This window comes from Genypterus blacodes, unplaced genomic scaffold (assembly GCF_046128005.1).
Source record: "Genypterus blacodes isolate CSIRO-AG114 ecotype Tasmania unplaced genomic scaffold, CSIRO-AGI_Gbla_v1 ptg000007l_1, whole genome shotgun sequence".
NCBI lineage: Eukaryota > Metazoa > Chordata > Actinopteri > Ophidiiformes > Ophidiidae > Genypterus > Genypterus blacodes.
In genome coordinates, this window is record NW_027466821.1 from 3,747,292 (window position 1) to 3,761,044 (window position 13,753).

The window sequence follows — 13,753 nt, forward strand, 5'->3', positions numbered from 1 at the left end:
AACTAATAACAATACATCACATCCTCAGAAGTTGTACAGTATTGTTTTATTTACATTAAAACACAACTTCATCTTTCAAAATAAAGTGATTCAGCATATGATTTTTGAACAGATGATCATTATGCTGATTGACCTCTTTTTGATTCCTAACATAAAACAATTCAAACCATTACAGGCTCCTACACATGCAGAATGATGCTTCAACAAAGGAGAACTGGGTTATCATTACAGGAGATCACAATATAAAATAGATGTATGCAGTGGAGAATTGATCGTAAAAGGTTCATAAAAGGGTTCATAAAAGGTATGGCTCATGTGACCTCGAGCCTAAGAGGGAAAAAACCATTGAGTTAAGATTAAATGAGTTTCTTCATGGTCTGGGACAGTTCAATCAATACCTTACAAACTGGAAAAAAGTCTTCCACAGTCATAAGCATTGAATTGATTATCCTAAACCAATTTAACACACAACCAACTGCATGACATGAAATCTCAAACTGAGAGAAAGTCTCCTTATTCCTTTCTCACCAAATGTAAACCCTAAGTTCAACACAGCAGTTTGACTCACACATTACATGCACTACTAACACATGATCAAAAAAGAAATGGGTATGACCTGACCACATGTATTCATTGTCTCTGTAGCCTTATTAGATGCTTTATCGTACATAATGGATACATTCAATCTCTTACTTACAAAAGGAAAAAATAAAATGACAAATTTCAGTATCAAAGTTTTGTTAGTAAGGATGTCATTATATTCAGGGTCATAGTGGCAGATGAGGGATATAAAATGATAAGGTGCCTTTTGCAACAAGCGCTGGAAAACACTGGGTTGACTTCAGCTGCATATTAGAGGTTAGTCGAAACGGATGGAACTGATATTGTAACCCTGTTATCAAAAGATTAATAATCACTCCCAGATTTTGCCTGAAAGAAGACACCTTATCATTTATTATCCCACTAGTTTCACAATCAAATTCACAATCTTCTATAATTATCAAAGCTAGTGTTGATAATCACGCCTGTGCATTTCAGGCACTGTCTGCTTGAACTGACCTCATATCTCAGTGTCACTTTACAGACTCTTGTGTCATTCAGTGGATCACATGCCCTCCTATCAACAAAGTCTGAACCGATGGCAACGAAAACGAGAGACATTTCTGTTTTTAAAAAAAAGTCCAGGTAAAGGGGGATGGTTTGCCATAACAATCTTTACAATGCATCGCCGATCCTGCAATTATACTACAAGACCATCAGGGGGCATGCCAGTTATTTGTTTAGCAATTAAAGGAAATTATGATTCTATTGTTATTTCGCTTCTGTTCCCATTAGTGGTTTTTAGAGGGGGATCTAAATGTTCATTAGTAAACTAGCAGCTGTCATCTTGAGTTAGACCAAGAGTGCATCCAGGTCATTTCTCCACTCCATCCACTGCAGGCCTAAGAAGGCGTATGAGTAAGAGCTGAAGATCTTCATAAGAGTTTCTTAACCCTGACATGCATTAAAAAAACAATATGCAAGCTCCATTAGAACTTAGATTATGTGGCTGAAACTCCATTTTAAAATCAGCACAGATTTACAGATTCCTTGTGTGGGTGTAAATAAAACAGTGCACTTGTTAATATTCTGGTGATGATGGGACTGATTGTCCATTCTCTGCAAGAGGAGGTCAACAGCTGGTGGCCTCTTAACCAAATAGCGGCGTATTGAGAAAAAAGAGAAGTGGATAAGTGACTATATTACACCGCCTTAGCCACCTTAGGCGTGACATTGACTATATAAGCAGCGCAGGTCAAGTTACAGTCTGAGCAGTGTCCACTAAATAGACGCTACTGTTTAACGGAACCACTCTGATCTCACAGATTACCACAGAGGACTCACTCCACTGTGCTCTATGTGGGGACGTATACATTTCCTTATTTTCCTTTATATTGTAATGTTATATGGAGTATTAGTTGAGGTTCAGCGACATGGAAATGCAGCCACAAAACATCCACCTGTGAGTGTTTCTGCACATTACCGCATCACAAAAAGGCCCCTAAATGTAAATAAGAACCTCAATATGTCCTCTATAAGTTAACTCTCTGCCTGACTGAAAGTGTGACCTGAAACCTGAACTCTATACAGGAATGACACAAACTTATTGTCGCCCCTCTGATTTAACATCAGCGCATACTCAATCATCCATTCTCAAAGTGGCTAAATTCATCCTAGATCGCAGCTCCTCACATATGAACTCTTACTAAGGACACAGTTAGCAGATACACAGGTGTGAACCATAAACATAAAAATACCACAAAATCGTAAGCAGCCACTACCACGGCTTCAAAATCACCACATGACATCAAATCATTTATGATGTTAATGTAACAAATGGCTAACTTCACAGTATCACAACTTCAGGTAAGTTGCTGGTAATTAATCTAGAATCGAGCTTTGAAAGCAGCTGGATGCACAGCTGTACCTACGCAGACAGGGCTTTGCTCGGGTATTCAGGTATTCTGTAAACAACCAGGATATGAAAGAAAGCCAGAAGGTTAGAGGCAATCATTCAACCAAATGTCCTGCTGAAGTGCCCTGGAGCCACAAAGCCCCTCTTAAACTTCCTGGAGAGGGGAAATAGAATGTAGTATCACATTATTGGCTGTATTATGTTATTATGAACCGGAATTACCCAAGAAGGCCTCAGTTAAACCAGTATCTGGAATATTGAAGTGCATGTAAACACGCTCAACAATAAAATATGAACTATTTCTGCCTTAGCAACAGAAATGGAAGTAACTACCATAGATAAGGTGAATCTCAATCTACTCTAAAGGAGATCAACCATACAGCGTGAGGAGCACTGCAGACAGAGCAGAGGCACAGCAGGGGCAGGTGTGTGTGTTTGGTGTCAACATAGGCGGGAGGTTCAGCAGGTGGCCTGTGCGCGGGTGTGTGTGTGTGTGTGTGAATCCGAGAGTATTACTGTCCGAATGGCTTTGTATTTACCCACAAACAAGCATGCAAGCATGAGCGTGGATGAACTACCAGGTCGGCCTGTGAGTATTTGTGCAACTAATCAAAAGAATGCAGTTTTGGATTCAGACCTAGTTATCAAATTGTATTTACTGACAAATCTGAAGAAGCTGATTGGTAGATAAGATGAGGTATAAGGATCTGGGGATTGTACTGTTGCTATGTGAACAGAAACCATTGTCACATATTTCTACATTTGTCCTTGTCATAACTGTGTTTCTTAAAGACCAAACACAGAAGTTTAGTAACCTTAAACTGCAACTGCTGGACATCCCATAATCTGGATGACTTCTCATCATTTTACCAAAAGGTGCTAATCGGTTTGAATGCTAATAACACAGTTACATTGTGATGGTAAACGTAGAATAAATGGGTAAACTTGCGAAAGAAAAACCCACAAATCACAAAGTCAAGTCAGTACTGCTTCATCTAGAGAAAACAATTAATCACATTTACTGTTTAAAACCACAATTCCAGCATTTTAAGCTACAAATTAAAATCCTGTATCATCCACTGTATTGCGTGGAATACTGCTTTGGATATAATTTAGTTTAGGTGTATATTAAACGTTTAAAAAGATTCCAGCTAACCTCATTCATGGCATAGAGCTACCACGACAAAGAAAAAACAGCCTTCTAAATCCTGAATAAAGTGCAATAAAAATAAAATATTCTCAGTAAGGAAACTTTCTTTTAAAAAATTGGAATTATCTGTTACGCCACTAAGCTTTCAGCGGTGGAAAGAACTAAAAACAAAAGAACCGAAACACTACAGCTGAGTATGCAGTTAGTGTGCGTTCCAAAGTGGCAAAATACTTTTCGATGTGTTTCGTCTTTGAGTAAAGGACGGATTAAAGGAAAGAGAAAGGAGAGCGAGGAGGAGATGGAAAAGCTGGCACTCGCATCTGAAAGAAGGATTAAATGAAATAGACAGAAGTGACAATCTCCTTCACATCTCCCCCCTCCTCTCCCCTCTACCCCCCTCTGGACCTCTTATCCTCCCCTCCCCCTCCTCCTCCTCCTCACTCCTCGGCCGTTTTGAGCACCGAGTCGTCTCCCAGGATCTTGCAGAGCTCGTTGAGGCGGTGCTGCATCTCGGGGATGCCGGCCAGCTGTGCCTCCAGCCGCTGCTTCTCCTCGGTGAGGGAGAGGCGAGTCGCCGTGTCCAGCTGCTCGAAGCGCCAGCCTCCCTCGCCGTCGAACTGCAGCAAGTGGGTATGGAACTTCCTGTTCGGGGTTAGAGGGGAAGGACATGGAAGGCCAATTATATACACTGTCGTTTGAAACACATGAATCTAGTGCCGATTATGGATTTGCATCATCAATCCCTTCAGAATGGAGTCAAATAGATGGTGCATGCCAAGAACAGGGTTAGATTGGATTCAATGTGTAAATGTTGGAGTTAAAAAAAATTGTTTTGGTCGGATATTATTGGCAAATGTATGTTTTTTGTTTTAAGTCAAGCCCTGTGACAACACACCTGTGACACAATATGATGCGTTTCCTCTTTGCAAACAGACAGAGGAGAATAAGCGACATTTAGGACCTCACTTTGAGCCTTTAGTGATGAAATTAGGCTGTTTTACCCCTCAAAATGAAAATTTAAACCACTGCAACCCAGGATTAGTAATCAAATGAAATGCAAATGTCAACTGATAGGAAATGTGGATAGTTTGGTTCATTCAACAAAAGCAGCTCGACATTAGACAACAGAATAGAATAGAATAGAATAGAAGAGAAATGAATAGAATAGAAGAGTGTCTCACCACAGGGAGGGTCTGTGTGTGATGGAGAGGAGAGATATTCCAGAGTCCTTGGCCGTCTGGAAGATCTTTCCTTCCACATCGATGCTCACAGCACTTGTGCACTCATCCAGCAGAGCATATTTGGGCCTGAAACATGGCAAGAATACAATCAGTAATAAATATGACAACATAATAACTGCCCAGCTACTTGAGCTCATCATGATGGTCATTCCATTCTTACTTGTGGTAGAACATGCGGGCCATTCCCATCCTCTGCTTTTCCCCCCCTGAAAGCACGTCCTTCCAGTCCAGCTCAGCGTCCCAGCCTGGACAAAAATGTCAAAACACTGTCAAACGTTGTCAAAACACTTGTGACCAAAAGCTGTAGACGATATTTAATCATGACAAAAGAGCCTTGAACCAATATGTCCAGCTTCCTGTCTGACTGTACGCACATTTGACATGTGAGTTCATTTGTATGCATGTGTGATCGAGACCTTTCTCACAGTGCAGCCATTCACACATGAAAGCCCTCTTGGAGCACCAGGCTTTGTACAGTAGTTCCGTTAGAACAATAGGCCTGATTGTTGGGCAATGAGGGGAGAGCGGCTGCCAATTAGCCACCAACTCCAAATTGGGCAATAAAACGACACTCAAGTGCAAAGCAGCTCCACTTTGCATTCCTCCGATCCTCTACTTTCACACACTGCTCCGTCTCTCTCTCTCTCTTTCTGTGTGTGTGTGTGTGTCCCGCCGTGTCAGTGTCTGTCCTACCTCCCTCTCTGGTGACTATCTGGTTGAGGTTGACGATATCCAAAATGGCCTCTAGGTCCTTGTCGCTCAGACCTCTGGTAGCCATGTCCTCCACAGAGTCCGGGTAGATCACCTGGTCCCGGAGCGAACCCATGGACATGTAGGGCCTGGGGACAAACACATCGTACAAATCATACATACAACTCAACACCTCTTACAGACACTAAAGAGACAGAGAGGACACCTATTGTGCTTGAATTGTATCCATTGTATGCAATGATATTATGGATTCTGTTACAGCTGCCAGATGGTTGCCTCATCCTATGTATTAAATAGTCCCCGCTCTGCAGGAGGGGCTCAGTGTGCACGGCTATGTAATGTTTAGATTGTTTCAGTTCAGTAGAGTTGAAGGGCATTTGCTCCGCTCATATCTAGATTTCTGTTACTGCGTAGCCGGCTCTGTTTTCTCCGTTTCAATTACAACTAAAGGTGGAACGTGATGATAAACACACACACATACACGGGACACATGGGAGTTTGATATCACATTTGTCACATGTCAAAGATGTTTTCTGTTTCTCACACACACACACACACACACACACACACACACACACACACACACACACACACACACAGGTCCTGTTACACTGGATTAGATTACTGGTAGTGTTTGTCAGTACAATGATGAAATCCTTCAGGACGTGTTTCAATACACCTCACTGCTGTAGGACAATGGAACATGAGCCACTATTTTGTCTGTTCCGAGTGTTCACGTGTGGCCTCAGCGTTTACCTCTGAGGGATGTAGAACATATGTTGAGGCGACGGTTTGTGCAGTCTGCCGCCGTACACGGGCCACAGGCCGCTGAGGATCCTGAACAGAGAGCTTTTCCCACAACCATTAGGCCCGGTGATCAATAGGTGCATACCCTCTTCTACCTGCAATGGAGAGACACTATTAATCCTGCTGGAGCGAAGCCATACACAAGTATAATGGATGTAATATACTGTATAGCGTGAGATTTGAAATATTAACAGGAGACGACGGCCCAAACTCATCTCAGGGATCCTGGAGTTTCACCAGGAGACACAGTTATGCTTTCAAATCTCTTAAGCTCACAAGTAGATGTATCAGTATGAAGGACAAAATCATCCAATAAATCAATCACACTCACTTTGATTTGAATGATCATCTACTCAAAATGTGCAGGTAATGTGGTTATAATGTCTCATCAGGCGTTTCAATAAAAACAGAGCAGAAAGTAAATCCGGAGCGAAAGCTTTTAGAATTTCCCAGGTTCCCTTAATGCATCGTTTATAGGCCACAGACAGACACAAACGTAAGGCATACGAGGATCCATCCAAGTTATATCTCAACTATGTGAACTCTGACATCTGAATCTTCTTTTAGCACCGGTTTGGAATTGTCAGTATAGTGAAACTAAACTCCAGCTCATTACGGAAGCAGCAGCCTGAAGGGAAGTACATTGACACCCGGGAGACCGGTCTGAGTCTTAATGAGACCGCAGAGGAGCCAAATACATCATTCCACACACTACATTTAATGCGTGAAAACATATTTGCTTAGTTTTTGATTCATCCGTCTAGCCTGACATCTAACAGTACTCGGCCGATCATGAACAACAACTGAATCTTATGAATATAAAGGCAATATAATATCAACTAAATGTAAACATACAGCAGCATTATTCATCACATTCAATTCCATTTCTTTTCACAGTTTCTCCTTTTTATTGTATTTTCAGACCTTGTTTCTTAAGCCCAAAACGTGTCTTCTTCTACAACATCATTTGCGGTTTGCATACTAGCAGGAAATGCACATGCTGCCACCTGCTGGGCTGGAGTGGCCCTCACAACACTTCCTCCTACATTGCTAAACGTCTTTTAAATTTGAAAATGTTTGTTACACCATCTCACCTTAAAGTTAAGGCTAGAAACGACTGCGTCTCCATTGGGTGTGATAATTGGGACGTCCTCACACACAATTCCATTGTCCACATCTATCACTTCCCCTGAAAAGACAAGAAAGAGACAGAGATAGAAACAGAGACAGTGAGACATGTACATACAAACACATTGACTTGACTTGTTTGGACAGGATAACGCCTACGTCCAGAATGAATCCAACCTTTGACCTGTAATCTGAGTGACCTTACAAACAGCACTGGTCTGGTATGACCCGCTGTGATCCAGCCAACAGGACGGGTCAAAGTTCATCCAAACCAGTAACAGTTACCAAGGGGAATTCACTGATAAGGCCGGTAGCAGTGTGTGTGCCTTTACTGTATTCTTTCTGAGAGACAGGAAGTGTGCGTGTGTGTGTGTGTGTGTGTGTGTGTGTGTGTGTGTTTGCATCACTCTAAGCCTACCCAAGATCTCCAGTGGTCCGTCTATGTGCATCCCCGGTTTACTGTTCTTCTCCCCTCCCGTGTTGGCCGACAGAGACGAGCGCTTGTAAACGCCCCGCTGAACATCCTCAAACACCACAAACATGTTGTGGACCCGTGCAGTGTAGCCTGCCAGTTCGGTGACCTATACACACATACACACAAACACAGAGGGCAATCAGAGGTCATTTTCCCGGGGGAGAGTTGATAGGAATGTGTTTTCTTGGTGCACAGAGAAGGTGCACACACATACACACAGAAAGACACACAAAGCGTATCTGAAAACCTGCTTGGAAGACATAACAAAGTATTGCATGATGGACTCTAATAGGAGATAGTATTAATGGAACAACCTTGGAATGGAATGGTGACGTGTGTGTGTGTGTGTGTGTGTGTGTGTGTGTGTGTGTGTGTGTGTGTGTGTGTGTGTACGAGAGGAGCATTTATTATGTGTACATTGACTCTAATCTAACGTAGGAAATGCAGGGAGAACATAACACCTGAAGGTTGTTAGATTCAAGTACTACTCAAACTCTCCCCCCTTTCTTTGGGCATTAGCGTTGCACCCTGCAGAGACACGGCGCAGCCTGTTGACACAGCTTGATCTTATTAACCAGCAGACAACATTTCTGGGAATTTGCCATCCGAGTGCTCCAGAGCTGTGATTGGCTCAAAGACCAATGGAGCAAAAACAGAGATGCAATGACCCTGGCCAGGGAGGGACAGAACTGCTGAGGACAGAGACTGTGCAGCTCGTGTACAAAGGTGAAGGACACACTCATCTCTGTCTGTGGAAATGACCGTTAGAATTCACTTTGGTGTCTCCTTATACTTTACTTTGGGTAAGGATCTGGAAACTTTTGTCCCTTCTGACTGCCAAGTTTGAGTTAAAAATACAACTCTGTTTACCACTGCTTTATCTACTTATGGGATTAGATTCATCAGAGCTCATAAAAATAATGTTTAAGTATGAGGGGGAGAGAGAGAGAGAGAGAGAGAGAGAGAGAGGGGGAGAGAGAGAGAGAGAGGGCGAGAGAGAGAGCGAGAGAGAGAGAGAGAGATGATGATGATGATGATGCAGGAGTGGAGGCTGAAAGATCAACAGATGGAGGATTAACAGCTTGGTTAAGCCCTCAGAGAAGGAGCACTGGATAGTCACACACTCACACACACTCACTCACTCACTCACTGCTGCTTGACCTACAGTGACATCTGTGCGGTCCCTAATGTGCACATAAACTAACATTCTGTCTTGATTCTTTGTCTTTAGATCTTTGGGAATCATGTAGTTATTCCAGATGACCGTGTTGTCCTGCCCAAGCATAAAATCTGACCCAATCATCTGTGAATGATTGACCTGATTTCGAAAGGGCGGCCAATGTGATTCTGGAATCCTTTGATTACATGAAGCACGACATCATAATCTGATCTACTTTAAGATGTCAATGTCACACTGAGACAAGAACAGACCTTTATACATCAAACGCATTCATGCACCACACACACACACACACCATCATAAAAGGCAGGCAGTGTTTTGCCTCCAGATCTGTCCGTACTGCTTGTTAAAAAAACACACACACACAGAGATACATTGTATCTCTGTCACATGTGCGAACACACCAGACGCAAGCAGGGACATGCTGTTGTACATCCAACACCGGTCTCAACACACACTCGAATCAGAGCTGAATCTCATAACCTCCAGTGAACTCTTTTGTTCCACAGACTCCATTGTGTGTCATCAAACTAACGACCGTCTCTGACAACCTTTATTAAAAGGCAATGAAGAAAAAAAAGAAAGACACATTGCCTTGTGATCACTGGCTCCTACTTCCTGAAATCTCAATGTTTATAAATGGCGGTGGCTCTGTCTGCTTTGGCCTTGCACATTCACGTTGTGGTGTGAGCTGAGTGGAGGAAAGACAACAGAGGTATTGGGACTGCGGGGAGGTTTTGACAAGAGATGACTCACGCATAAGGAAGCAGACAAAAACCCACTCTGCTTCAAAAAAGACTTCCGGTTCCTCCCCCTCCTCCTCACCACAGGCACAGGCTTTTACACAGATATAAACATACCTTCGTGCCACAGACAGACACACACAGAATGGAATTACTGGATACATCCTACAAAACACTGCATATCAGGTACACTGCAATTCAGCTTTGTAAACATCACACTGCAGCCAAATCCTCTGATAGAGCCAACATGCAGCCAGAGAGAGAGGGAGGGAGAGAGGGAGAGAGAGAGAGTGGGCGGGGGACGGGGGGGTTGCATGAATGGGTCTTACTATTTTGGGATTAAAACACAACCACAGATCGGGGATTTTGCACCAACAATGCTGTTCATTCAGTGACCTGTTTCCTTTTGCAATATGGAAATTCTGGACCTTTGCATTTCTCCCTCCGCCCACTGGCCAATCTGATGACCCCCAGCCATCCATCAGTCAACAAATATGTACTGTGCAAAAGTACAGAAATACAGGAACTAATGGTCCGGGGAGGCAGGACTTCATTCATTTGAGCATTCAGTGTCCTCACCTCTTTGTAGGATGACATGATTCTCTCGATGGCGTCGGCTCCCGAGGCCAAGAGGTTGCGTGCGGTGGTGAAAGCCTCCGTTCTCTCGCTCACCATCAAATGAGGCTTACCATCTGTACTTTCTACAGGGCGGGATAGATAGACAGATGTAAGGTGAAAGGTGTGTGTGTGTGGGGGGGTAAGATACCAATCATAATAACAGGTCACGTTGATTCCTGAAATACCAGCAGAAACATCTTGACTTGACAAACCCACAATCTGAAATCTGAGCCTAAAATGGAATGAAACCTCTGTTGGGGCCTCCTGATTACCATACGTATGTTATTGTGTGCATTCATGTGCCTGCCGTGTGTGAATTGTGTTACCATGTAGACGGTTCATCAGTAAGGACAGTAGTAGTAACGGAGACAGGTCGAGCGAACAAAGACCCTCAGACGGACTTAGCTTTGTTTTTATGCAACAGAAATGCCATCGGGGATGAGTGGGAGGCAGCTACTTCTCACACATGCTAATCAGCCTGTGAGAGGAGGGAGAAGTACCGCTTGCTTTGATAATGCTAATTGACCTCATGTGTCTTGTGGAAATGTACTTAAACCATACAGTCAAACAGGCCTTTAGGCACATAATGGCAGTTAGAAAGAGCTCAGGTTGGCAACACACCACATCGTGACAGACGAAGAGAGGCATGGGACGATCAAGTAGAATAGTATAGAACCCAAATAAGCAACAAGACCAAACAGACGTCTGATGTGTTTTCATTCAGATGCATGTAGTGTCACAGCAGGACCTCTGTACCTTTCTTATCAGCGAAGCCGGTGGCTGTGATGATGGGCACCGCCACCATGACCAGGCCGCTGCTGCTCCACACATACTTCATCAGAAACTGCTCGATCATGATGTACCACAGGCGTTTGGACAGGATCAGGTTCATCTGGTCCGCCAGGGCCCGGTAGCACTTCTGCAGCTGATGCATCTCCACCTGTGAGGAAGAGCACATGCATGTCTATGGCAGTGTGATGAGGAGGAGGGGGACAATAACACTGGTGTTTACGTGTAATGACACATTCATTTGGTTATAAAATCCGGATCTTACATGTTTATTGATGTTGGGATATGTTTGGAGCTATTATGCACATGTAATATCTTATCTTTATAGTATGTCGCACTACATGCTGCTGTATATCATATATACACGTGCATGCTGTAGTTATATTGCCAGATGCAATTACATTACATTACATTACATTACGATCATTTGGCAGACGCTTTTATCCAAAGCGACTTACATTACATTACCACCCTTCGCAGAGGGGGGAGCAATTGAGGGTTCGGTGCCTTGCTCAGGGGCACCTCGGCTTCCGCTTGGGAACCGGCGACCCTCCGGTTCCCAAGCGGAAGCACTACCCACTGAGCCACTGCCTCCCAATGCAATGTACTTAGTATCTGCATGCACGTTTCTATATGGCACTAGTTTGGTGATTTCTCGTTCTAGTTTCATTCTGCACTGTACTGTAACTGTTGCACAGTAATTTCCCTCGGGATAATAAACTTTCATCTTATATTATCATCTTAATCCTGCCCTCCATCCATACCTACAGCGTATCACACACTATATAACGCATGATGGCCACAATGAACTCAAACACAAGTGCTTCGTACCTTGTGTCCCCTGTAGAAAGCTATCTCCTCGGCATTGGCAATGATCCTGGAGTGCACATAGCGCAAGTATCCTTTCCTATGAGCCTCCTCGGCCACCAGCTTGCCAAATTTGGGCGAGCAGGCGCGGAGGACTTTAGCCGTGGCGAACACCACCAGCCCGGCCAGGAGGGTCGGCCCGGAGGCGTTGGCCCCCCTGGAGCGGGCGGTCTGGATCAGCGTGTAGGAGGTCAGCATCACGTCCAGGATGGGCTTGGTGAGGTTGGAGTAGAGGTGGGCCACGGACTGGGAGAACATCATCACGTCCTCGGTGAGAGACTGGTCGGGGTTGGCCAGCCTCCCGTCCATGTTGCTGACTTTGTAGTAGGTCTGATCGGTGAAGTAGGTCCGGTACGCGTGGTTCACCAGGCGGGTGCGAAAGGCCAGAGCCAGTTTGCACTCGAGGTACCGGATGGCGCTGTTGACGAACGTGGCCGGGATGGCGATGAGGAGCCATTTGATCAGCTGGATGATGAAGCTCCGGGGTTGCTTCTCCACGATCGTTTTGACAATCTTACCGTCCAAGCTTGCCACATAAATAGACAGAAACGTCCTGGATATGAGGGCCACCGAGTGCACGGAGAGCAAACCGAGCTCTTTGGACACGAGCCGGGGGAAGAGGATTTTACCAAGTTCCACGATCTGCTTGAAAAATTCAGCATTTACCCCCGGCGATACCTTTTTATGATCCACATCGTTGAATTGCGATTTGGCCAAATGAGAAGATCCGTTTTCCGCCTTTGCAATGGTGGAATTGTTCCTGGTGTCTCTCCGCTTGCAGATCTGCTTGTAGATGATGGGGTACAGTGTTCTGACACCGTAGGCAGCAGCCGCAACAAACGCGGCTCTCTTCAACGCGGCCGTGCGGTCCCATTTTACTTTGGACGCCGCATCGAGGATGTTGGACATTTTTCAAAAATGTTAGTCGTCTTTGAGGAGAATCCTTAGAAAAGCCATGCCCAAAATATCGGAACCGCAGAGACGATCCCCTGAACGTAGCGCAGATGTGAAGCTAGGAAGAGACATCATATTTCGCTACATCCTGTTCTTTTTCAATACTGGATCAAGCGCGACAAAATAAAATTAAACTTCCGGTATGATCGCCGAAATAAAATAAATAATAGGTGGCAATGTTAATAGTTTAATATAGTAACAGTTTATTTTACTTTCCGGTGATAAACATAGCGAAAATGTAGGCGTGACAAACAGTGATGCCGTGTCGTTTTTAGCCTCCTTTACGATTTAAAAGGTGGTCGCGACACGAAAAACTTAACGGTACTGTATATGATACCGTCACTTGCGTGTTTTATTTTCAAACAAAGCTTTGCTGTAGTAATTGATATTGCTTTGTAACAGCTGATTTCCGTCATATGTGATCTCTTTTCATTGGTCGAACCCCGGGAAACTATAATTGGGCTACGTGAGAGGAATTTACTGTAGTTTCGTGTATATTTATATTTATAGAGTTGTTATGACGTTGTAATCTGCGTTCGATATGACTTTATTTGAAATAAACCAAAAATACATGTTTAAGGTTTAAATAAGAATTCTATTCATATTTAAGATTGTGTCGACTGTCCTCGCGCATT

The 13,753-nt window shown here is 43.9% G+C and overlaps 1 protein-coding gene across 1 annotated transcript; it reads right to left on the reverse strand.

Annotated features, from left to right (window-relative positions):
* Window positions 1–152: 152 nt before the first annotated feature.
* Window positions 153–13,200, reverse strand: LOC143002253 (ATP-binding cassette sub-family D member 2-like). The gene is made up of 10 exons (XM_076152282.1): window positions 12,129–13,200; window positions 11,265–11,448; window positions 10,470–10,591; window positions 7,911–8,073; window positions 7,459–7,553; window positions 6,314–6,459; window positions 5,540–5,685; window positions 5,007–5,091; window positions 4,787–4,912; window positions 153–4,247 (listed from the first exon to the last, which is right to left on the reverse strand). Exons 1-10 carry the CDS (start codon window positions 13,071–13,073, stop codon window positions 4,043–4,045), a joined length of 2,217 nt encoding a protein of 738 aa, XP_076008397.1. The 5' UTR covers window positions 13,074–13,200; the 3' UTR covers window positions 153–4,042.
* Window positions 13,201–13,753: the final 553 nt, after the last annotated feature.

Excerpts from the sequence above, each read along its gene's own strand:
- LOC143002253 (XM_076152282.1), bottom strand. The coding sequence starts at position 13,073 with ATGTCCAACATCCTCGATGCGGCGTCCAAAGTAAAATGGGACCGCACG. Across the intron at positions 11,449-12,128 it reads CTTTCTACAGGGGACACAAG|GTGGAGATGCATCAGCTGCA; the intron begins GTACGAAGCACT and ends TCTTCCTCACAG. Across the intron at positions 7,554-7,910 it reads CGGACCACTGGAGATCTTGG|GGGAAGTGATAGATGTGGAC; the intron begins GTAGGCTTAGAG and ends TTGTCTTTTCAG.